General features: G+C 38.2%; 1 protein-coding gene across 3 annotated transcripts in view; it reads left to right on the forward strand.

The window, feature by feature from the left end:
* RELN (reelin) overlaps positions 1-22,686 on the forward strand; it is a 490,103-nt gene that overhangs the window by 368,005 nt on the left and 99,412 nt on the right. For all 3 annotated transcript variants that reach the window (XM_087441541.1, XM_004439311.3, XM_087441605.1), the window contains exons 23-27: positions 5,762-5,899; positions 6,773-6,959; positions 14,173-14,378; positions 17,725-17,896; positions 18,606-18,806. In XM_087441541.1, the coding sequence (XP_087297667.1) occupies positions 5,762-5,899; positions 6,773-6,959; positions 14,173-14,378; positions 17,725-17,896; positions 18,606-18,806 (904 nt within the window). The remainder of the gene's footprint in view (positions 1-5,761; positions 5,900-6,772; positions 6,960-14,172; positions 14,379-17,724; positions 17,897-18,605; positions 18,807-22,686) is intronic.

The raw sequence follows: 22,686 nt of genomic DNA on the forward strand, positions 1-22,686 counted from the left end.
GAACTCGATGAGCCAGTTCCTTTAAGTTTGACACATAAAAGGGAATGATGCAGGAATCTAAAGACTCCTATGTCAAGACAGTTTGGATTGCAAGGCTGTTTTCTTGCTGCAAAGCCCTACTTTTTATTTCAGAAGCTTAATATACACTCTTTTTCTCTGTTCACATTCTTTTAGTAAAAATAAAAATCATTCCCCAGGAAGCCTCGGTAACTAGGGAGAAAGTTAAACATTTGTGAAAGAGAAAAGCACATTTTTCCCTAAATATGGTATTACATTGTTTTGTGTTAGATTGAACACTCTGAGCACAGTATGAGGAATAGATTGTAGGAAAAAGAGTGCAGACAGGGAGACCAGTCGGGGGTTCCAGGCATTAGATGTTTAGGTGGTTTGGGATATGATTGTAGCAGACATAGCAAGAGCCAACATTTGTGAAATACATTTTAATTAAATAGGGCTGGATGGACTAGATGGACTACATGGAGGCTGTGGTAGAAAGGGAAGAATCAAAAACAATTCCTAGATTCTGGGCCTGGGAAAATTGTTGGATAGTGGTACCAATGACTGAGATGGGAAAGGCTGGAGGGGTGGATTTGGGGCAGGAAAGTAAAAGTTCTGTTTTTGTGATGTGAAGTTTAAGATATTTGTCCATCCAAGCAGAAATGTCAAGAAGCCAATTGGACCAACGAATCTGGAGCTCAGTAAAGAGGTTTGGGCTGAAGAGTTAAATACTATGAATACTGTTTAAAGCCCTGGGACAGGATAAGCTTGCCTAAGAAAGAGTCTTGGACTAGAAATTAGAAGACCTGAGTTCTCAGTATATCTCTACCAATGATTAATTTTTTTTTTTTTTAAAGATTTTATTTATTTATTTTTCCCCCAAAGCCCCAGTACATAGCTGTCTGTCATAGCTGCACATCCCTCCAGTTGCTGTATGTGGGATGCGGCCTCAGCATGGCTGGAGGAGCGGTGCCTCGGTGCGTACCCGGGATCCGAACCCGGGCCGCCGGCAGCGGAGCGCACGCACTTAACCGCTAAGCCACGGGGCCGGCCCCTACCAATGATTAATTAACCACATGATTTTAACCATTCACAGCCTCTTCAAGCATGATTCCTCATGAGTATCATGAAGAGGGTTAATTAGATGATCTTAAAGGTCCCTTGCAGTTCTGGAATTCTAGGATTCTGTGATTTATGTAGTAGAAAAAGCATGAAAGAGACAGGAATTATATTTTTCTGTGGTATCTCCCTTGCAGGAGCCCTTTTTGTGAAGAGAAAATCACTGAATAAACCCTTCTCTGATTATTTTATATAAAATTTAGGCTCTACACAAAACAATTATTTAGATAAACACCTAGAATTATTATTATATCTCTTTTAGTGGAAGATTGAATTACTGCATTATATAAGAATGGCTCCTTGAGTATTTTTAAGGTTTCATCATTATGTCAGTTGGAATAAAATGCTTGAAATTTGATTTCCACAGATTTTTTATATCCAACTGTGAGCCATTTCCTGGTTACTCTGTTAATGCTTTGTGTAACAAGTTGCTATTTTCTCTAACGTCCTACTTTTTTATGTCTACTGCTGGGAATATAATCAAGACTTTTATCTAATTTCAATAATATTCCAAGCATATCTATCAAGACTATAAAAAACAACACATCAAACAATTGAAATACTGGTCATATTGGTGCAAAGCTACTGAGGTTTATTTTTTTTTCATTTTGTTGCCATTAAGTGTATTACCCTCATTATTTAAAAAGCACTGATTTTTATTCATTGACATGTGGAGTACAATTTCAAAATTATGATGGTAGATAATATTGGTAGTGTATTTTAGAGATGTCTTTTCATCCCCAGAAATGTTATAAACTATTATTCTTAATTAATGTAGTTTAGACAATATCCAAAAACTATTGTCCTTTATCAAAAAAACCTTTGCATGTTATTTTACACTCAAATTATATGTTTCATTATTATTTCTTAGCTTAAAAGATAGTTGAAAGTTTTAGCACTGTCAGAAGAGGTCAGTTCTCATCAATGTTTATTAGACCCTTGAGAGGAAATATATTGACCCTTAAATTCTTTAGTTCCAACATAGTGCCTGCCATATAGTTGGGGTGCTCATTAGATGTTGGGGAATTAAATAGAATTTTAAGTTAGTGTGCCTCAAAGAACCAAAGAGATGTTTTTTACAAGGTATCTCTTTTTACTGACTATTTGCCTTTAAGTACATGTAAGTAAATAATTGAATTCAAATTTCCTTCAAAGCCCTGGATAAAGAAAGTAAAAATATTTTTTAAAAACAAACAACCCAATAGGATATTTAACATTCCTACTGACTAATACTTAAATTAAACATTATTGCTGTATTTCAAAAAAATAGTGTTTAACTGGTGATTATCATTGTTTTTGGATCTATAATGCTTAAAAGCTCTGCTATAAGGATAAAGTACATTTATTCTCTTTGGCGTTATTGATAACTTTATTTATTATATTCATTTCAAACTTTTACAAATAGCATGTTGTTCTCAGGCATTGGGAAAGTGAGGGCAGTTTAGTTTGAAGCCGTATTCCTTTTGCAGATCTTTGTTCTGCTGTTTTGATTCAAGCATATGCAACTATAAATTGAATGCATAGAAGCAAGTGTGGTCCCTGTATTATTAAAGATCTGTTAACTTTGGAAAATATGCTAGATAGGACAACTTAAGAGTGGAAATACTGAATATGAATACACCTGCTCAGAGAAATTATATTGTATATGAACTGAACATTTGTTACCCAATGAAAATTAATTTTGTTTTTATGAGGGACATTTACATAAGAACAGGGCCTAAAGAGACCCAAACAGCTGTCAGTTGCTGACTTCATAAACAAATCAACACCTAATGACTGAATGAGTTTCAGAATAATTGAGTAAATGTGATTATAGTAACTCTGAAAGTGCAAAATACCATTTAGTCAGCTTTCATTTACCTTGATTCTTCAGGTTACCTAAACTATCAAGAGAGGACTCAATGCTATTTTATTTCAGTCTAGAAGTTTATATGGGGAAAAAAATCAATAAAGACTGTCAAGTTTTGTTGCTCTGGGAAATCCAGTTTGGATTTTAAATGGAAGTCAACTTCACTTCATGATCCACACAGCAGAAGTCCCACTTGCAGACTCAAGCCAAAGTGCATAAGATTTTCCTCCTAAGAATACTTAGTTTTAGAGAGAGAGAGAGAATTGACAGATTAAGTATTTGTTTTGAGGGCGATATTTAGTAGTGATGCAGCTGCAAATCAGTGAGATCGCACCTTATCTTCTCACGTGTGACCAGTTGGAGGTGACTCACACCACTAATTTTTTTTCTCACTAAAAACAAAGCCAATATTCAACCTCTTTTTGCTTCCTTTTCTGTTAATTAACATCAGCACATTAAACTGTGGACTGTAATTCTAAATGGAATAATCCGCTTTAAGCTTTTTATCTTAAAGAAATGTTATGTTTTTCAAGAGTTCATAAGATGCATGTAAGGATTAATTTACTTAGAGAAAGAATTTAGAATGGGTCTACATGTGACTGTTTAGAAGCCAGTACAGTGGGAAATCTAGGACAGTTTTCTGAAACCCTCCGACCCCATTTTAATGTTTGAAATATCAAAACTTCAAGATAATGTATGCTGTGGTTTTCAGGTAGGCATGTGACTATAAAGAAAATAAAATCACCTGGGTCAACAAACCACCAGACCAATCATTAAATTTGTGAGCTGAAAGGGATCTTACAAGTCAGTTTGACCAATCCCTTTGAGAGGTGAGGAACTTAAGCCCCCGAAGGCTTAAATTTATCACTAAAGGTTACACAGCTGATAAATTGCAGAGCCGGGGCCCTGGGGGTCAGGTCCCCTGACTCCTAGCACATTATTTACTCCACTACCTACAGAGGTTAGAAGAAACAGGCTGCCGTTTCCTGGCCTGTCCTCCACTCATTGACTCATTTTTTCAGAGACTTTTTTTGTACACCTACTTTATTCTGTTCCCATGCAAACTATTGAGACAACAGATATCCCTGTCCCCAAAAGAGCTCACAGTCTAGACACCTGTGGCCCTAGACTTGTCTCAGATTATAATCAATCTTAAAAGAATATAGCCATCTCTCCTTTTCATGACACTGGTGCATGAGTCAACTTCTTTTCTGCAGGGCTCTGTGCTCTAAGACAATGTACCTACTTTTATAGCAGGCTTTTTTAAAAACCGTTTCTTTTCTTTTCTTTTTTTTTTTTTGTGAGGAGGACCAGCCCTGAGCTAACATCCAATGCCAATCCTCCTCTTTTTTGCTGAGGAAGACTGGCCCTGGGCTAACATCCATGCCCATCTTCCTCTACTTTATATGGGATGCTGCCACAGCATGGCTTAAGAAGCGGTGCGTCAGTGCACGCCCGGGATCCGAACCGGCGAACCCCGGGCCACCACAGCGGAGCGCACACACTTAACCGCTTGCGCCACCGGGCCGGCCCCCTAAAAACCATTTCTTAATGGGACTGTGAAAATTGTGACGGCTGTTAGATTACAAACTATTTCCATAGCGGAGGTGCATCTCTCTCGTTTGTACTGTGACGAGCACTGATATGCAGAAAACCTGTGTCTACTGGATGCACCTCAGTGAATCCTGGAATTATCCTACTGGGAAGGAAAATGCAACCTATTAGCCACAGATCATTGGTAAAATAAACAATAAAAGCCTAGTCTGGATTTTAACAGTTTGTTATGTACTTAGGGAGTATTAAATATGTGGGTAATTGATGCAGTAAGCTTTAATGGATCATTCAGAGCCGTTAAGATCAAATGTATCTGCAGATAGTGTACTTGGAGAGGGTTTAATCAATGGGACTGAGCATGCACGTTAATTCTGCAAATCATTTTTGTTTTCTTTTGTTTTGCGCTTTGACTAATAAGAACTAATCATAGATCCGTGAAAATTCCTAGAGGTGAAAAATATAATGTCATTTTAAGAGAATATTTTGTGGTAATCAGTGAATTGAAACCTTGACATTGCTCTCAAAATATCCTCTTCCTTAGACTTTATGTCTGGTTTAGATGAATCAAGGTCCGAGGTGTTCCTCTATGTGTGATGGATTGTTTAGCTTTTTATCTCCACTTAACATCAGCCTGTCCATGAAACCCAAGCATGTTAGTGTTTCAGCAACAATAAGCAGAATTTAGCACGCATATGTTCTTACTTGTAATATAGTGCATTGTAGCATGTCCCCTCGATCCCCAAACAATACCCCTGAACAAAACTTTTGTTTTATGATGAGAGCTAACTAGAAGTCTTCCAATAACTACTGATGTGTTTATTGTAAGAAATTGTATTACCCTAAGTTAAACACCTCACATTTTCATCTGTGAAAGAAAGGCTATTTTGTATATATCTTTATTTTTTTTTAATATTCTTTCTTACTTCCTTTCTTTTCCTAGCATCAAATCTCTGTGCAATGACAACAAAAAATTCTTGTATTTTGATTTTCTTTAAAATGTCTCACATTAAGTTAAAAGTGAGGTATATACAAAATAGGCAGATTTCTAACTTTCCTTCATGATAGAATTGTTGAATTGGATGGTAATTGAGTGGAAATTAAACTACTAAAGAAAAACAATTGGCAGCTAAATACAAGTTCCAGAAAGTTAGTCATCTGAAAGATTTTGAGCTCTGACATTCTTCATCTCTACCACCACATGTCAGTTAAAATATTGTTTTTATTTCTGTACCTTGTTTCTAGGTCCAGTGCCACCCGCTTCCGGTGGAGTCAGAGCTATTACACAGCCCAAGACGAGTGGGCTTTAGACAGCATTTACATTGGGCAGCAATGCCCGAACATGTGCAGCGGGCATGGCTCCTGTGACCATGGCCTGTGCAGGTACGCGCCTCAGAAAGCGCCACTGGTTCCCTGCTTCTCGGGATTTGCGTTTGTAGGGATACCGCAGCAGTTGTCATCAGAATTATGCAGGGAGACTGATCAATGATGGAATAGACAGAAGAAAATGGTCTTCCTTTCTGTTCTTACTGTAGATGTAAAAGATATTGTTACATTTAAATAAGTGTAAAGCCGTATATTCTAAACTTCAAAATCTAACCCCAAGACGAGGTTAAACCTCTTGGGTTTAAATTTCAGAGTTTATTAATTAACCCCAAAGTCCTCTTTGGTAGTTAAAAGAGCCTTGCTATTGTTTCCCTTTCCTTCCCCGACAGTCTTAAAGCACCAAACAGCTGCTACACGCTCTCCTACAGCACTTTGCCAGAAGCTCAAGGTCGTATACAGGGGGAGATGGTGATTATCGCTAATGAGGAGGAGATAGGAACACACGCGAGTTCTTAAAGACTCTAAATGAGACATAATTTAATCAGAAAGAGGAACTATAAAACGTGGCCAAAGTTACATGTTGGCTGAGCAGACAAACATTTGTATGTGACTTTTTAAGGCTACAGGAAAATCCCACTATCCTTCCCCACCACCTCCCCACACACACACCCATATCCTTCATCATTACTACTTGGCTCAATTCTACCATTACAGCACTGTTCTTTTCGGAAAGGATTCTATCCATTTGTTTGCAGTGTGAAAAACTGAAGGTTGTTACTGCCCCCTATACAAATTAACACTGTAGAGAAAAGTCTAGTGTGATTGCTGAGACCTGAGCACAGATGAGACATAGGAAACGTTGCAGGTCGCATGGCCATGGCATTCACAGATGAGACTCTGACTTATTTACTTGGCCCTCCTCTCCCATAGGTGTGACCAGGGATACCAGGGCACTGAATGCCGCCCAGAAGCTACTCTTCCTTCCACGATTATGTCGGATTTTGAGAACCAGAATGGTTGGGAGTCTGACTGGCAGGAAGTTATTGGGGGAGAAATTGTAAAACCGGAACAAGGGTGTGGGGTCATCTCTTCTGGATCGTCTCTGTATTTCAGCAAGGTAGGACTAAGAGCTGGGCTTACTCGATGGCTGAGGTATGACTAAGGTATGGACTAAGTGATCAGGGCAATGGCTCTGTCAATATGTGACTGATTCATGGAGCAGTCCGAACTCAGAAGGTACAAATATGAGACGGTTTTATTCTTCCCCACATTCCCTGCTTTTAATTGGGCTTTGTAAGATTCCTATCCCTTAACTGCATTTGGGAAACTCATAGTTTCATGCTTGTTTTTGGTCACTACAGATCCAGGATAGGACGGTTTAAAACTCCTGCCCCTCTTGTACCTGATTTAAATCTCACTGCTTTCCTTTCCTCCAGTGCCAGCCAGGTTTGTGGCTTGAGGCTCTCTGAGTGGGCAAGGTCTTGGCCTCTTCTCATCCCAGCCTTTGGAGGGTGTGTGAGAGTGTGGGCCTGTGGGTGAGGCGGGGAGCAGGTGATGGAGGTGGTGGAGCTTAGAGGTTAGAGCAGCGACTCTGGAGCCAGCCTGCCTGTTTCAGTCTGCTTCTTCCACTTCCTAGCTGTGTGACTTGGAGCAAATTCCCTAACTTCTCTGTGACTTAGCTTCCTCATCTGTAAAGTGGAAATAATAAGAGTATCTACCTCCTTAGGATTATTATGCAGATTAAATAAATTAGTACTTGTAAATCATGTAGAACGGTGCCTAACATAGAAAGCACTTCTGTAAGTGTTTGTTAAATTTGTCAATCCGTTAATCTCAAGAATATGCCTAGAGGAAGAAGGAATAATGGTGAGGTTGAGGGTGTACAGAGCTGTTGCTAGGGAACTGACCAGCTGTCCATGGTAAGCAGACATCTTGGGTTCTATTTTGGCTCAATTTGGTGGCTGCTGGTGGCGTCTGCCGACTTGGGACTGTCTTAGTCAACTTGGGCTACTATGACAAAAATACCATAGATTGAGTGGCTTAAACAGCAAACAGTTTTTTCTCACAGTTCTGAAGCCTGGGAAGTCCAAGATCAAGGCACCAGCAGACTTCGTGTCTGGTGGGAACTGCTTCCTGGTTTGCAGGTGGCCGTCTTCTCATTGTATCCTCACACGGTGGAGAGAGCAGAGAGAGGAAAAACAGGCCTCTCACGTCCCCTAAGGGGCCTCTCACGAGGCCCCTAGGCCTCGCACTAATCCCATTATGAGGATTCCACCCTTATAACCTAATTACCTGCCAAAGGCCCCACGTCCTAATACCGTCTTTTTGGGAGTTAAGCTTTCAACATGAGTTTGGGGGAGCACACAAACATGAAGTCCATAAGAGAGACTCTGCATAGAAGTTTTTCTTGCAGTGTTCAGCTTCCCCAGTGGCAGCACCAGGTTAGGCAGACCGATCAATAGGCACCAACTGGGACTGAGGTGCCAGCCAGAATCACTAAGACTGATTCTCTTAGAACATCCCCAATCCATGCTGCCTGGTTAGGGTTGGGGGAGGGGAACCACCTCCCTATGCTCCCTTCCTGCAGTCTAGGCAGGACCTTCTTTTCTTCCACCCTCCTCCAATTCATCTCTTCATGTAGTCTTCAAAAGGACAAGGAGGGGGCAGGTCCAGTTCTCCAACCTGAGCAACATACCTAACTCTAATTATTGGCAGCTCTCTTTAGACTGTGGGGTGCTTAACACCACTTCTTTCCAGCAAGGACTATAGCCACCAATTCTAGGACAACTGAAAATGTCCCACTCCACATCACCTAACAAGTTCATGGATGTGGGTGGTATATATAGGGATGCTATGTTGCTGAATCTGTTTGGGCAGAAATCCAAAACAAGTTAATTTATGCAAATGCAAAAATAGGTACAGGTTTTGTTTTTTTTTTTTGTTTTTTTTTTTTTTTTAAAGATTTTATTTATTTATTTTTCCCCCAAAGCCCCAGCAGATAGTTGCATGTCCCAGCTGCACATCCTTCTAGTTGCTGCATGTGGGACGCGGCCTCAGCATGGCCTGAAAAGCGGTGTGTCGGTGCGCACCCGGGATCCGAACCCGGGTCGCCAGCAGCGGAGCGCGTGCACTTAACCGCCAAGCCACGGGGCCGGCCCCAGGTTTTGTTTTGATGCAGGTGCAGAACAAAGAATCAGCAAGTAAACAAGATAGAGAATGATAGATAATCAGGGATGGATTTTATTTAACGATATTTTTTATCCATTGACATTGAAGGTCCCCTGATCATTATTGTTAGAGATAATAGTCAATAAGTGACCAATGTACATTGCATAGATCTGGATACACTGTATAATTGTGCAGAAATTGGAAGATTGTGTCTCCCATAAGCATCAATTTTAAAACAAGATTATGAATCCTTAACCAATATATACCGACACACCCCAGTAAATGTGCGCATACACCCAGATATTTTAAACATATAAAGGTTACGTATTAATATTTCTTCCACTTAATTCAAGGTGATCTCTGGAGTCAAACTACGTGGGTTTGTACCTGGGCTCCAAAACTCGTTAACTGGTTCACCTTGCAGAGTTATAACATCTCTTTTGTGTCTCAGTTTTCTCAAGCGGGATGTAGGGAGGATTAAGTGAGTAAATGCAGGTAAAGAATAAAAAATAGTGTTGAGCACATAGAAATAGCTCAATAAGCTATCATAATTACATTTTATGAGAATAAATTTCAAATTGTTATCATTGAATATTTCCATATATATGCCCTGCCACTAACTTACAATCAGCATTTCAAAAGTAAAATCATTATCTTCCCCTCGCAATCCAGCTTTCTCCCTAAATTTTTGTCACAATATCTGAGGATCATTTTTTTTTTTTACTTTTTTCTCTTGTGTCAGATATGTTTCAAATTCTAAGTGAGAGAAACTAACTTAAGCCAAAAAGGAGGAAATTTGGTTCATGTAATCAAAATGCAGGAACGGCTTAGATGAAACTGGCCTCAGAGATATCTGGAACCAGAAATTCAAATGCCCACAGAACTCTCTCCTTGAGAGAAGATTCTACTTTCACGTCAGCTGTCATTATAAGAGTAGAACGGTGGCCACAGAGCTTTCTAAGCAGCTCCATAGGAAAATCTGGGGAAGGTTTCTGATTGGCCAATCATGGTGTCCTGGGGAATGGTGTACTATGACTGGCATAGCCAGAGTCATGTACTTACTCCTTTGGCAGAGAAGGGGGATACACAGTTTGGCAGTGCCCACAGCAGCATGATTGAAACAGAGAAGGGGCAATAACCTAAAGGCAGAGTTCTTTAGACCTTTTGCAAACCACCCTAGATTAATTTATCTAAAAACATGTTTTATCCTGTCACTTTTCTATCACAAATGTTCAGGATGGTCTCCAGTACTGCTGCCCTAACTACATAACTTATTTTCTTTTTCCAAACATGAGCCCTCTGCTCCAAAACAGGAAGCTATCCTCATCAACGCAGGTTTTGCCAGTTTTCCTGTCTTTGCTTAGTCTTCTCTGCCTACCATTATGCCTTCCATCATCTGTGCATCCCAATAAACCTTGCAGTGTTCTGCTCAAATCCTGCTGCCTCCATGGAGCTTTCTGGGACTATGGCAAACTACACTGATCTCTCCTTTCTTTGAATTGTTCTCCCATTTGTCTTCTCTACATATATAGATCATATTTTTATTTTTATTCTCACAGTACCCAGCAAAATGCAGAGAGTCCTACTTACTGAGTTAAGTCTAGATAAGATGTTCAACTCAAAAATGCTTGTCATGTGCTGTGCATTTACGTATCAATAAGTACCTTGGGACTGAATAGATTGGAGAATTGATAAATGATCATGTGACCAAATGGGGGTCAACAAGGCATAGGACTTGGTCTGCAGCCCTGAGTTGTCGTTACTGTCACTGCACGTATCCACGAACTCTTCTTTCAAGTTTGTTTTTATAACACATCGTATCCTGCCTGGTATAATTGGTAACCAATAATTATTTGTTGAAGAAAGGAATGAATGAACAAATGAAAGAAAATTGGAAAATACAAGGTTCTAAAGAAATGCTTATTTTGAAATAAATATAGTAGAATTATTATTCTAGCAGCATTTCAATTAAAGAAGATTTAGTGGGAGCAAAAGATGAAGGTTTTTTTTTTTTGGTGAGGAAGATCAGCCCTGTGCTAACATCTGCCAATCCTCCTCTTTTTTTTTTTTTTTGCTGAGGAAGACTGGCCCTGGGCTAACATCTGTGCCCATCTTCCTCGACTTTATATGGGACGCCGCCACAGCATGGCTTGCCAAGCAGTGTGTTGTGTGTGCGCCCGGGATCCGAACCGGCGAACCCCGGGCCGCCAGCAGCAGAGCGCTCACACTTAACCGCCTGCACCACTGGGCTGGCCCCAAAGATGAAGTTTTATGAAGTGATTTAGAGGTTTTCTTATAAAAGCTCTGGATTCTGAAGGCATTACCTTTAAAATTTATTTTGTTTTATCTAAATCCTTAAAGCAATGAACCATTTTTTTTTAAATTTTTTGTTTATTGCAGTAACATTGGTTTATAACACTGTAAAAATTTCAGGTGTACATCATTGTACTTCTATTTCTGCATAGATTACATCATGTTCACCACCAAAATACTAATTAGAACCCATCACCACACACATGTACCGAATGATCCCTTTCACCCTCCTCCCTCCCTCCTTCCCCTCTGCTAACCACCAGTCCAATCTCTGTCCCTATGTGTTTGTTTATTGTTGTTATTATCTACTACTTAATGAAGGAAATCATACGGTATTTGACCTTCTCCCTCTGACTTATTTCACTTTGCATTATACCCTCAATGTCCATCCATGTTGTCACAAATGGCTGGATTTCATCGTTTCTTATGGCGGAGTAGTATTCCATTGTGTATATATACCACATCTTCTTTATCCATTCATCCCTCGATGGGCACTTAGGTTGCTTCCAAGTCTTGGCTATTGTGAATAACGCTGCAGTGAACACAGGAGTGCATGTATCTTTACAAATTGGTGTTTTCAAGTTCTTTGGATAAATACCCAACGGTGGAATAGCTGGATCATATGGTAGTTCTATCCTTGATTTTTTGAGGAATCTCCATACTGTTTTCCATAGTGGCTGCACCAGTTTGCACTCCCACCAGCAGTGTATGAGAGTAGCAATGAACCCTTTTAACCTAGAAGGTTGGGGGGAAATTAGAGGGTGTTTTCCACACTCCAGGAATGACAGATCCTTAACTTATTACTCCAGCATACACGCGCACACACGTTGCATGTGTATGTATGTCTACACATACACACATAAATACATTGATCATGGTATAATAGATAAACTGCAAAGCATGTGTTACATTAAATTTTAAACTCTGGCAAAAAGTTTGCCATGAGCCATTTCCTTTTTTTTTTCCTCCCTTTAAAACAATGTTCAGTATTTCAACTCACTGAATAAAAGAAAATGATTTATGCTATTCTCTAGGAAAAAACATCTTCAGTGCCAACCCAAGCATTTGTATGACATTTTCCACCATTTACAAAAACCCCACAAAACACTTTTTGAAAACCTCTGTAGACCAACACCTTAGTCTCCTGGAAGAACAACACTGCTCTATGAGTTTCACAATAGACCGATCATTCCACCCAGCTAATTGTGATAATTGGATTTTTATAATTCTCCTCACCTCGGATCTTTATCCTCCTGGCTCACTTCCACATGCCAAGTTTTTCAAAGAAGTTTGCTGGATTGAAATTGACCAGCTAGGTTCTGTAGTTTTTCTTCTCAAAATCATTCTTCCTGTAATGATCCTGAGGCGTAAAAATTCTAGGCCAGATTATAATAATCTCTGAGGTGTTTCTCACTTACATTATTTCAAATCAACGACGGGAAAAATGAAAAGCGCATATAACACGTTGAAAATGCGTATTACTTTTAAGATTTCCTCAAATACATACTTAGAATTGAGAGTTCCAAAGAATGAGTTCCTGTCTCGGGATTAATTTCAGTTCTCGTTTTGCTGGCCCCCTTGTTTCTTTTGAAACCCTTAATTGGCTCTAAATTTATCAGTAACAATGTATGCTTTTAATTAGCCCCAAGTGTTTCCCCTGTGACTTCTAATAACTGAAATTCGTTCTTAATTAACTTAGTGGATTAGATTTGGGTTTAAGTTATAAGTGCAAGGGGTGTTTTTCTCTCTACTGTGTATCCTATCTCAGTTTTTCTTCCCAACTTTTAATTGAACTCCTTCAGTGCAGGCCATGGGTTAGCTTTGGCAGAATGTGTTTGGTGGAGGAATCTCACGAGCAAACCTTTTTTCAGTCCAATTAGCATGAAACCATTTACACACAACAAGGATGATGGTAAACCTTGTCAATTTCTATCTAACACCTCACAACGGGACTGTGACATGCAGGGGACACACGAAGCAAAGGAAGGAAGTTGCTGGATTTGAGGAAATTTTTAAGACACAAAGAGAACATTCAGTGGTTGCAAAAACGTAAGTGATTCCTCCCAACCTATTTCCAAGAAATAGAGGTAGAGATAGAGACAGGGAAAGAGAGAGAGAGAGAGAGAGACAGACTCAGACTGACTGACTGGGAGCCTGAGAGACTCGAGCACTCTTTCTTTTTGTCAAGAAGTTTCTATCTTGCCTGTTTCACTTTTCATCGCGTGGAAGAATGGTCAGGTCATATCTCTGGAGAGGGTGTTCTCTCAGGAAGGCAGGCTGAGTGCTAGGCAAGTTACATGCAGCATGTTATTTCACCCAATTGTCGCAACACCCTATAGGGAAGGTATTATTACCCATGATATAGTTTTGAGGAAAATGGAAGCTCAGAAAGGTCACACAGCTAGTGAACAGTATGAATAATGGTCTGAGATTCAAACTCAGCTCCAACTGATTTCAAAGTATATGGTCTTTCTTCCCCATTACTGTGCCTGGAGGAGATTTACAAAGCAAATATTGGAGTGTTTTAATTAAAATTAATTTTGCTTTATTTTTATTAATTAAAATTAATTTTGCTTTTGAATACTCTGGTATAATTAGCAGTTCCTAAGTCTTCTTGTAACCAAGTCTGAGAACCAGTGATGTAGAGACTAATCGATTGTATCCAGAAACAGTTACCATAACCAGAGCAGAGACAATTCAATGGCATAACTTGCTTCTCTCAACAATAAATGGGGACAAAATCATCTCCACATGGTGCTAGGATGCTCATATGAATTTGAAACCGAAACAACAAAATGCCACAGAGCTCCCAGGTGATTGGATCTGTGATTCTTCTGTCTTTTGGAAAGGCTGGCAAAAGACAGTTGGTGAGCTGGGATCTGGATACCTCTTGGGTGGACTTTGTCCAGTTCTACATCCAGATAGGCGGAGAGAGTGCTGCATGCAACCAGCCCGACAGCAGAGAGGAAGGCGTCCTCCTTCAGTACAGCAACAACGGGGGCATCCAGTGGCATCTGTTGGCGGAGATGTACTTCTCAGACTTCAGCAAACCCAGGTAACCACCCCCTGATGGCCTTCCAGTGGCTTCCAGGAATGGTAAAGGTTACATTGTTGTCGAGGTGTTTCCAATATGTCATTAACTGTTGCAAAAATAGACAAACTCATAAATATCTGACAGGAATGATAGCCCAATATATAAAGATTTCATTTCATTTAAGTTTCTGGACAGAAAGCATTTGTATTCATGTTTGAATTTTAAAAGAATTTGAGAAAAATAGTGACTAGAAGAAAAGCAAGATAATTGACCACTGTTTTCTCAAAGAAACTCTGTCATGTAGGGATGTTCCAAGCTCGTTTTTCCCGTTTGCAGGTTTTTTCAATACACACACAAAATATGTTCGTCTGTTAGATTTGACAGCAAGATGGATTTTGTTAGAAGTTTTCATATGGCTGCACCCAGGGCTAGTCCTAGACAGCATATGAATGAGTCTGTGGAGCTCGATTTTTGAAAATTTCTCCCTGGTTCATCCTTGTCTTTATTTTGATGGATGGGGAATGTATGTAATAAAAAGTCGTGGGCAATGACTGTTAAGGAATTTGGGAAAATGACTCCTGTCTAATACTAATACCTATACCAAGAAATCATTGTATTTATGTATACTTAAATTTAGTTCTTTTGTAATTATGTAGTTTTGAAATTCTGTATTTGTACTTTATATTTATATGAATGTCATTAAGATCTACTCAAGGATATCACTTTTAGAGTAGATTCCTTTTTTATAATCTCTGTATTTGCACTTTAACACAAAGACGTTTTTTCTTTGTATATGTTGACCACCAATCATTATTAAGCTTTAACATTGCTAAAGTTGTCCTGTTTTGCATTTTACAACTGAACCTTGTTTTATTGAAAGGAAATATACTATCGAAGAATATAGGGATTAATTCTTACAAGTTAAGTATATTTTAAACATGCTACTTAAAATATACCTATTTTGTAGATTGAAGGTTCGTTAAGTTTGTTGTTTTAAAACACTGGGTCATTTAAAAGTTATATAACTTTTCATAATACAACACAAGTAGACATGCAGATAGACCAACCAACAGTGTTTCTTCTAAGGGACACAGAGGAGAGGCAGAAACCAGAGAAGAGGCAACTGGGTAAAATGAGAGACATAACATCCAGAGAAAAAGTCTGGGATGGTGAGTGGGAGGTGGAGCCTGGTGATATTTTCCCAGATGCAGCACAGTAGAGTGGGGATTGATAATGTTGCCATACTGGTTTAAACAACAATTTTAAATAACTCAAATTACTTTTCCCAAGTAATATAATTGTCAATCTGGAAATTATTGAGAGTTCAGTAAAGCGGCTAGGTAACTATATAGACAAAGAAAACTTCAATAGCTTTTACAAATTCCAGAAATATTCAGTGTTTTTATGGGAATTTTTCTTTAGGTCCTGAAGCCTGCACCAGATTCTCAAAGAGTCTGTGACACTAAAATGGTTAAGAAATTCTGAGTTGGGAGATATCAGAGAAAGACTCCATTCATGGTGGCAAATAAATATAAGGAATAACTTTAACAAATAATTCTGAGAATCTACATAAAGAAAACTACAAAACCTCAAAACTTCCTTCAGAGATATAAAAGAAAACAAATAAATGGAAAATAATACAGCATCCTTGGATGGGAAAACTGAATATTGTGATATGACGATATCTCTTAATTTACGTTTAATGCAATTTCAATCAAAATCCTAGTGGTATTTTTTTTTGGAGGGTAGCTCTATATCTAGAAATATAAACTGGCAAAAACAGCTTAAAATTTGGGGGAAAAAAATAGAGGAATGCCCTATATGATATTAAGACATATTCTGTAACCTAAATAATTAAAATGGAATGATACTCATGTATGGATAGAACAAACAATGAAGCCAAATAGATGACCCAGAAATTGACTCAGATATGTGTAAAAAAAGACACATCAACTATCAATGAGAAAGAAATGGTTATTCTATCAGGTAGTGTTAGAAAAAAATGGGTAGGCATTTGGGGGAAAATATCTATTTAGATTTTCACCTTACATCATCAAAAACTGTTAAAGATTTAAACATTTAGATTTAAAAGATCTAAACGTTCTAGACATAAATTCATTGGAGGAGTTAACAAAGAAAAGGACTGCTTACATAGAAATATGCTACATGTAAATGTAAAACTACATACACATGTAACACGTACGTCAAAGAAAACAGGAATGAAAAGAAGGAAAACAAACTGAGAAAATATTTGCAATAAATGTGAGAGAGGGTCAGTGTTCCTTAAGGAACTTATATAAATTACTATGAAGAAAAGCACTAAGATCCCAATAGAAAAATTGGTGAAAGGAATGAGTAGATGTTACAAAAGAGGAAACACAGATGTTTAATAAAATATGAATAATATCCAACTCTGTTGTAATAAAAAAGATGCCATTTTTCAACAGTCAAATGGTCATTTTTTTAATGATAACACCAAGTGCTCTCTCCACCTGGGAGCAGGAAGACAGGTGCTCTCATGTCATCCTGAAAACCATTATGACCCTTCCAGAAAGGAATTTGGAAAAATCAAGAGCCTTAAACATGGCCAGTTTATTTGACCCGGTAATTCTGTTTCTAGGAATCTTCCCTAAAGGCATAAACTTAGGTATAGATAAAGCTTTATGCATAAAGATTTTCAGTACAGAATTACTTATAATAGGGAAAGGTGAAATAAATAATAGCATGTCTGTGTGATGAAAAATTATATGGACAGTAAAATGATCTTAAACAATTTTACTGACATGAGAATGTACTTATGTTATAATGTTAAATTTTAAACTGTGAGATAGCAAATTATGCATATCTCATCTATGTAAAAGATGCTTTAATGATATACATCAAAATGTTAACAGAGGCCAACCCCATGCAGTAGATTATGGGTGGCTTATGTTTCATTTTTAATGTGTGTTTACATTTTCCCACAATAAGTAAGAACTGCTTTGAAAAAATTTTAAATGCTAAAATAGTATTTTAGCTATTTTAGCTAAATGTAATAACAGACAAAGGAACAGTTTTTCTAGGTATTTCTTGAAAGTGTTTTGACCGTGGTCGCGGTAGTCAAAACACATTGTTTAGGGAATCAAACTCAGTTGAAATATTTGCCTCCAAAAGACACAGTTCCAAATGGAATAAACATGACCAGAACTAACCTTGCTGACCACTCTAAACCTCTTGTCTGATCTGTCTAAATGTAGAAGCTTTTCAAAAATATCAAGTGATCAAACAAAACTAAACTTTCTCTTGTTGCTACTCCTGTTATTTTAACAGCTGCTAAGAAAAACACAGCTTTTGCTTTCCCAACCATAAGTGATTTGTTTTTGCGCAGATTTGTCTATCTGGAGCTCCCAGCGGCTGCCAAGACCCCTTGCACCAGGTTCCGCTGGTGGCAGCCTGTGTTCTCAGGGGAGGACTATGACCAGTGGGCAGTCGATGACATCATCATTCTCTCAGAGAAGCAAAAGCAGATCATCCCAGTTGTCAACCCAACTTTACCCCAGGTACTTCTCATGTGTCTGAACTCCAAGAAGACAGAGAATTGTAAAAGTGGATGGGATTAAGGAACTACTCACTTCCCCCAAGGATTTCGTGCTTGACACTTGACCATGTAATTTAGTTTTCTGTGTTTGCACTTAATTTTTTTATTACCTCTCAATGCTACTAGTTCACAGAGTATTTAGATGTAAAAAAAATAAAATAAAGGGGCAGGCCCGGTGACATAGAGGTTAAGTGCACGCACTCCACTGCGGCAGCCCGGGGTTTGGATGCTGGGCGCGCACCGACGCACCGCTTGTCAGGCCATGCTGTGGTGGCGTCCCACATAAAGTGGAGGGTGATGGGCACAGATGTGAGCCCAGGGCCAGTCTTCCTCAGCAAAAAGAGGAGGATTGGCATGGATGTTAGCTCAGGGCTGATCTTCCTCACAAAAAAAATAAAATAAAAAAGACTGAAGTCTGGCCAAGTCATCAAGCACGGTTATTAGTGTGTTTATAAAATGATTAGAAACACAGTGGCAAAATATTTTCAGTTCTTAAATCATCAGGAGAAAATTTCATGGCGGTAAAAAAAATAAGTTAATTTAGAGATTCTCCTGTATTTTCCTAGAAATATAAATGGTACATGGCCCTGCATGTCATGAACTGAAAATTCCTTTCTTGTTTTCAAAGCTATCAAATTGCCTTTCTTTGTTGTTTGTATTGTTTCTATTAGAACTTCTATGAGAAGCCAGCTTTTGATTACCCTATGAATCAGATGAGTGTGTGGTTGATGTTGGCTAATGAAGGAATGGTTAAAAATGAAACTTTCTGCTCTGCCACGCCATCAGCCATGGTATTTGGAAAATCAGATGGGGATCGATTTGCAGTAACTCGAGATTTGACTCTGAAACCTGGATATGTGCTACAGTTCAAGGTATTTATGCACAAACTTCTTCCCATGGCAGGTTAAGGAGCAAAACAGCTTCCAGATTTATAAGTGGAATTCACAAAGAACATAGAAATTTCACATTCTATTAAAGAAGGGACTCGAACAGAGGTTCAACAATCTTAGAATGGCAAAGCTTTTTACCTCTACCCATAAGGAAAAGAGCTTGTCAGATTTTAATGAGCCTCAGAAGTTGAGGCTGTGTCATTACATTTCTTTAAGTGCTCATGGAACTCTACCAGAATTAAAAAGAAAATTGACTTCTAGGATTTCAATCTGATTGTGACTTAATGAATGCCATACTTCTGAATGGTGATGGATGAGTTCTCCTTTTCAGCTTACTGGTGCTTTTTAGACTTATGAGTTATTTTATGTTTTTACTATAGTATTTTCAAACAATTTCTCTTCCTTTGATTCAGTAAATTTTTACTTTAACTATTGTTGCTCTCTTAAAAGCTTGTTGTTTTTCAGCACTGTGATAACATGTCAACATGTATAGCAAGTATTCACTTTGACAAGCTCTTTTTTCAGAACTCTAATCAAAATTTTATTGTGTTTATAATAAAATCCCATTGGTGAATTCTGGGGTCGAAAGTAATGCAGTTTTAATGAGCCAGCAGAACTACATGTTCCTTACATAACGGCAGGATGCAGATGCTAAATAATTTACAAATGGAATTATTAAAGAGATCAGATGTTTATAGGCAGCTCTTCAAATATAATTTCCACAGACCTGTAAACAAAGAAGTTAGTCATAAATAAAATGATTAGTGAAATGTTATCCTTCTCTGTTTAGATTTTGACACTAAACTGCAATGGAAAAACCATTAATAACAGTATATGACTCTATATTAGTTTGTTGGTGCTGCCTAAAATAGTAACAAAATAACAGCAGTAGCAAATACATTGCCAGACTACTATGCTGTTTCTCATCTAACACCTTTTCTATTTAATTAGTCACAAAATCATGATAATGTGGGTGTTAAGTTCTGCAAGATGGTATTCTGAAGTTTAAAAAAGCTAAATAAAGAAAACATTATTAAATGGTGCAAGTACTTAAAAAACCAGCAAGAAAGCCTAATGCCTAAGAAAAATCTCAATTCTCAAATCACATCAGCAGAAAACTACTGATTTGTGCTTACTAGTTGTTAATAGATATGTAATATGAGTCACTTGGGGATTGATAATTAACGTATATTTAAAATCTGTAACAAGAACTTGGTGTCATTTGTACAAATATGCCCAGTGCTGGTAAATTATTTGTGACTGCCTGCCATGTGTCAAACACTAGGTGCCAGGAATATAGAGATGAAAAATATGGCCCTATCTCTCAAGGAGCTCAGAAACTACAAGTGAGCCAGAAAAGTGAACAGTCACAATACAGTCACAGGAGTTCTGTAGTAGAAATAGGTTCTGGATGATATGGGAGCACCTGGCATAGTGCCTGATACATGGCAGGTGCTCCAGAAATATCTGTTAGTTGAATAAATGGTTGGATGGCTGGATGGATGGATGGACGTTAACCCAAGAGCAGTGAGTCATGGAAAAATTTTAATCCACTGAGTGTGAGAATCAAACCTGTGTTTTAGAAAGATCATTCTGTTGACTTAACTGGAGGGGAAACTGGAATCAACAAGTACATTCATCCATTTATTCAGCAAATATTTATAAGGCCTCTACTACATGCTAGGCTCTGTTCTAAGCTATGAAAATAAATAGGAATAGAGAGTATGGACTAGGGTAGTAAGGGTGGTTACTATTTTATAAAGGGTTGTCAAGTTAGCCTCACTAATGACTTTTAAACTGAAACCTATGAAAGGTAAAGAAGTAAGTCAAGCAGCTACTTGGGAAAGAGCATTCCAGACACAGGGAACAAAAACTACAAAGACCTTGCAATAGGAGTGTGCTTGGAAAAGTTCAAGAAACCACTAGGACACCATTGTCACTAGAGCAAAGAGAGTCAAAAAAAGGAGACAGGTAGGAAAAAATAAGGTCAGACTTCGGCTTCTGCTCTGAATAAAATGGCTAGCAGAAGAGTGATATACTCTGACTTAGACTTTTAATGAATCACTCTAGTGACTGTGTTGGGGAGTAAACTGGCAGATGCATGGGCAGAGACAGCAAGACCAGCTGGGCAGCTATTGCAATGATCCAAGTAAGAGATAATGGGAACTTGGACTGTGTAATAGTGGAGGAGGCAGAGAGAAGTGTTCAGATTGTTGAATATATTTTGAGTAAAGTAAGGATGCTAAAGCAGTCATCAAAGTAAGAAATGAGGAGGCCAGATTAAGGCATAGCATGGGATATAAAGATAAGTAGGTGGACCTGAGAGATGCTAAAGGGGTAGAGTCACCAGGTTTTGGTGATAGAATGTTGGGTGATAGAATGGATTCTAGAATAACTCCCACATTGCTGGCTCCAGTCACTGAAACTGGAAATACAGGGAGAGGAGGATTTGTTTTAGGGTGGTGGATGATAACAGACATGGACATGTGGAGTTAGGGATGCCTGTGGACTGCTGAAGTGGAAATGCACAGGAAGCAGTTATGTACATTGTCCAGAGAGCCCAAGAGAGGCCTTATCTGGAAGTCATAGGTATTTAGAAGGAATTTGAAATTATGATTATGAATGAACTTAAGGAGCATGTATAGAGTAAAAAGATAAGAAAGCCAAATTGAATTCTAGAAAACATCAACAGTTAAGAGGCAGGCAAAATGGTCAATAAAAAAAATAATAATAGTGAAAAAAAAAGCTCAAGGGCCAGCCTGGTGGCATAGTGGTTAAGTTCACATGCTCTGCTTCGGCGGCCTGGGGTTCGTGGGTTTGGATCCTGGGCATGGACCTATACACTGCTCACCAAGCCGTGCTGTAGCAGCATCCCGTATACAAAATAGAGGAAGATTGGCACAGATGTTAGCTCAGGGCCAATCTTCCTCAAGAGAAAAAAAAAAAAGCACAAACTTGTCACAGAACTGAAAGTTCCAGTGACTTGCCTACTTTAGAAACAATGGCAGTCCTCAGAGGTCTAAGACAAAGAGCCAACTATGTGTGCCCAGGGTGACTACTCTCACCACATGCCAACCGAAGGCTATGCTTGCTATTGGGCAATGTAATGAAAGGAGTTTGTATTAGAAGAGTTAATCATGCATCTCAGAGGGTCAAGTCTTTACTTAGATTCTTGACATTTTGCTATATGAACTTGGATAAATGAATCACAATAAAATTTCTACTAGCCAAATTGTAAATCCTTCTGAGAGATGCTTCCTAGGTCTGAATATGGAAATAAGGAAAATATGGAATCTTCTTTTGAAAGACTGGATCAAGCTACGTTATAGTCACAAGGATCAACTGGTTGACCTCTTGAGCTCTGGCCTAATATTATTTGCCTATGGCTTTACCTTTCCTTCATCCTTTATTCTTTGGTCATGATCATGTTCTTTTGAGTACTTTCTTCAATTTTTTTCTATAAAATTTGACTATTCTTATTTATAAAATCTTATACAATAAAATTCTATAGTGGCTCCAACCAACAAATGAAACAAGATATGACTAGATCATTCATATAAGACAGCATGTAATTAAATAAATATCAGGAAAAGTTTGACATTTGTAAGTATCAAAAAATGTAAACTAAAAGTAATAAAACCATTTATACATTTATTAATTTAGAAAGAAACTATCTTAAACTAGAATAATATTCAATGCTGTAGTAAAACCGATTCATTTTAACTCAATTAAAAATGAACACATATAAATAGAAAATTTAAAGTGATTCTACATTTTGACTCAGTAATACTGCTGCTATGAATTTATCTGGTGAAAACAAATTAACAGAAGGAAAAAAAGATATATTCTTTGCAATGCTGCG

The sequence above is a fragment of the Ceratotherium simum genome, chromosome 1, assembly GCF_057802395.1.
Source record: "Ceratotherium simum simum isolate JZ-2026a chromosome 1, ASM5780239v1, whole genome shotgun sequence".
In the NCBI taxonomy this organism is placed as follows: Eukaryota; Metazoa; Chordata; class Mammalia; order Perissodactyla; family Rhinocerotidae; genus Ceratotherium; species Ceratotherium simum.